Below are 3,291 nucleotides of genomic sequence, written 5' to 3' on the forward strand. Positions count from 1 at the left end.
CGATGCCCTATCCCCTCCAAAAAATTTGTTTGCATGAGTACTTGTTACAAGATGATACTCTGAGTCTCTTTACATTTGTGTATCAAGCTATAACTGTTACTTTGAGCTTAATGAACTTCCGTCAAAAATAAAAAAAATAAAAAACAGCTTCTGTAATAGTTCAACAGGAGACAAGCTCCATTCCACGAGTACATTTCTTCAAGCCATAATATAACAAAATACAAGGATTTCTGATGGCTAATTTTAGATGCACATCATCAATATTTCGAATTAAAATCCGTAATATTCAACAATTACTTGAAGTACACAAGGGAATATTTAAGGAAAACATATCAAGGAGAATTTGTGCTTCATCAAAAAAAAAAGTCAAAATGTGAACCAAGTGGAGCAAATTACCATTAAAAGCAGCCAATAACAAAACTTAACATTTTGAAGCAAATAAAGAGCTTTCTTTCAGTCCTCTCGAGCAAACAAAAATGTAACAACCTTCTCAAAGAGGAGCACTAGCAATACCGAGTGCTGAGTTATAATCTGAAGTGAATGCCTCTATGTATTGGTAGCTCTAGTGTAGATCTGCTGGCTGGCATGTGCCGATACCATCCTGATGGCACCCCTAGCCATCAAATCCTTGATTGCTCTTCGAGCAAGTGATCCATTAACCTGAACATAAAAATATTAGGGTTTACGTGTGTATACCATTCAAAAATTTCTTATTACTTATATGCTACTCTAAATTTGATATTTGCATATATACCCCTCAAAACATATGTTACTTGCATAGATACCCACCCAAATTACTTTTCAAGTTAAGTCTCAATAATTTAATAGAAAAAAAAATAAAAATACCCTTAACTAAGAAAAATCAATAAATTCTAGAATAAGAATAGTTTCATCTTTTATGTCTAAATTGTTCAAATTCTACAGTTAGTTAACTCCAAGGGATATCCAAGTAAAAAATAAAGATTTTAAAGGGTATATATGCTTAACCGTATCTTTTGAAGGGTATATATATATAGAAACCGTATATTTTGAAGGGTATATATGAAAATATCAAATTTATAGGGTATACAAACAAATAGGAGATTTTTGAAGGGTATGTATACAAAAACCCAAAAGAGTAACAATCAAGTTTAATCACACCAATTAAATCTACTAGGGATCAAGATTGAGACAACCCAAATGAAGCGGATAAAAGAAATATCAAAAAACCACATATCACAGGCATATCAAATAAGATATTTGCTGTTCAAAGTACTTAGATAATAGATTGCCCATTAATATTCATCCAAAATCTGAAAGCATAAGAATTAGAAGCCAAAAGAACATCTGGGTCTTATTTCTATAGAATATATCTCGATGAGGACACAATTAGAACTCAAAGTAAACAATCAGACAAATGGTCATGGATAGCCAAATTCCTTCCCCCCTTCCCAATCTCCATCCATCCAGGAACAAAGTTATCATTGAATCAAAGTTTGATAAATAATTGTCTATGTTTTTATTATCATTGGTGCCAAAGAATTGCAAACTTACAATGAGTTCATACAGATAAAGATCTAGATTTAGCACATACAATCTGGTCTTTAATACTAATACATTCCATGCTTGAGGAAAAACAAATTACTATATAAACTTTCTACGATTTGATTATTTTTCCCAATCAACTAATACAAAATTGACAAGTACGAGAACAGTCTATGCTTTATAAACTCTCTAACCAGCCACTAGTTTTGTTTCTTCTCCCAAACCATAAAGCTACAATCACTTCAATTCCAATAAAATTGAGTAGATTTAAAATCAATCAACTTAATCTTCATCAACACTGAAGCCAAAATCATACCGAGATACTGCCATACTCATAATACAAATTAGATGTTTTATTTCGACTCTCAAATTGATTAGCATCCTTATTTCTTCCAATGTATTTAAATTACTATATAGGAGGATAGAGTTGGATTAGATACCCTCAGTCTCTCGGAGAGCACGGATGGAGTGATTTGCTTGTACTTTGGGGCCTCGGAGAGCATCTTGTCGTAGTTCGCCTGATCGAACAGCACCGCGTTGTTCACCTTCTCCTTCTGCTTCCCCTTGCTCCATTTCTGCAGCCACCATGCACGATTCATAGCAACTCGCAGCTCACCAAAACGTGATTAGATACCAATCCTAACACTAGGGAAGATGGTAACATTACCTTCTTCTTCTGCTTCCCGCCCCCCGATTTGGCGGGCTTCGACGACGGCGGCGGAGCCTTCTCCTTCTTCGGCGCCTGTATCAAACAGTTGGATCAAGCAATTAGATGACAAATATAAGGAAACACAATTAGGGATGAGGTGAGATCTCCATTACCATCTTTATCTCTCTCTAGGATTTTGAAAGGAAGCAGCCGCTGCGTTTGGAGTAAAATAGGAGAGAGGGATTAGAGAAGGTTCGAGAGCTAGGGTTTCCCGCTAACATGAGGTGGAGCCTGGAGGTATGGAAATTTGCATATATCACCCTTATATTTTAGAGCATTTATGTAGAATTAAAAGAAAAAAAGTAATTTCCGCTAAAAATCATTATGTTCCATCGCCCAAGCGCACTCCCATATGCCGATAAGGCAACAAAGCTTGCATCTGCCGGCTGTCACCAGGGGTTGGCAATCAGGTCGATTTAAGGGGATCTACGTCAGGTTAAATTAGGGTAGGTCAATTTTAGTCTAATATGAATATGATTCTATTAATAAATAGATTATATTTAATAGACACAAATATCATCTTATTATTAAATGGATAATACGAGACGATTCGCCTAACACATTTAATAAACGGGTCATATTAAGACAACACGACTTATTTAATCTGTTTAATAAATGAGTCATATTAACACGAGACGTTAACACGTCTAACACATTTAATAAATAACACAAATAACTCCATATAAATATTTATTAATATATCATATATAAATAGTGTATTATATAAATAATATAACATATTTCTAACTCAAAACTCATACATCATAAAAATTATAATTTTGTTATACAAATAAATTTTTTTTTTCAATTCAATTTAGACAATACAACTGTCTTGCTGTCCTGCAATAATAAGCTTCTCTTCAACTATCTTGCTGTCTTCAACCGTAGTTTAGTGAGTTGCTTTCTCCTTTCATATGATACAAAAGCCTTCTTTTTCCTTTTGTTCTTTGTTCTCCAATTTTATCGTACATAAAATTCATAGTATGAACTTTTTGCACAGCAAAAGATCATCAATAAATAAGATAGAGAAGTAGACCATCTATCAACAATGGGGATCT

General features: G+C 33.9%; 1 protein-coding gene across 1 annotated transcript; it reads right to left on the reverse strand.

The window, feature by feature from the left end:
* Nucleotides 1-374: 374 nt before the first annotated feature.
* On the reverse strand, nt 375-2,482 carry LOC140794595 (small ribosomal subunit protein eS25). Its single transcript, XM_073146685.1, has 4 exons — nt 2,347-2,482; nt 2,192-2,266; nt 1,965-2,099; nt 375-660 (listed from the first exon to the last, which is right to left on the reverse strand). The coding sequence occupies exons 1-4, from the start codon at nt 2,347-2,349 to the stop codon at nt 547-549; spliced, it is 327 nt and encodes a 108-aa protein (XP_073002786.1). The 5' UTR covers nt 2,350-2,482; the 3' UTR covers nt 375-546.
* Nucleotides 2,483-3,291: the final 809 nt, after the last annotated feature.

Source organism: Typha latifolia, chromosome 9 (genome assembly GCF_019914945.1).
Source record: "Typha latifolia isolate L0001 chromosome 9, TyphaL0001v2, whole genome shotgun sequence".
Lineage (NCBI taxonomy): Eukaryota > Viridiplantae > Streptophyta > Magnoliopsida > Poales > Typhaceae > Typha > Typha latifolia.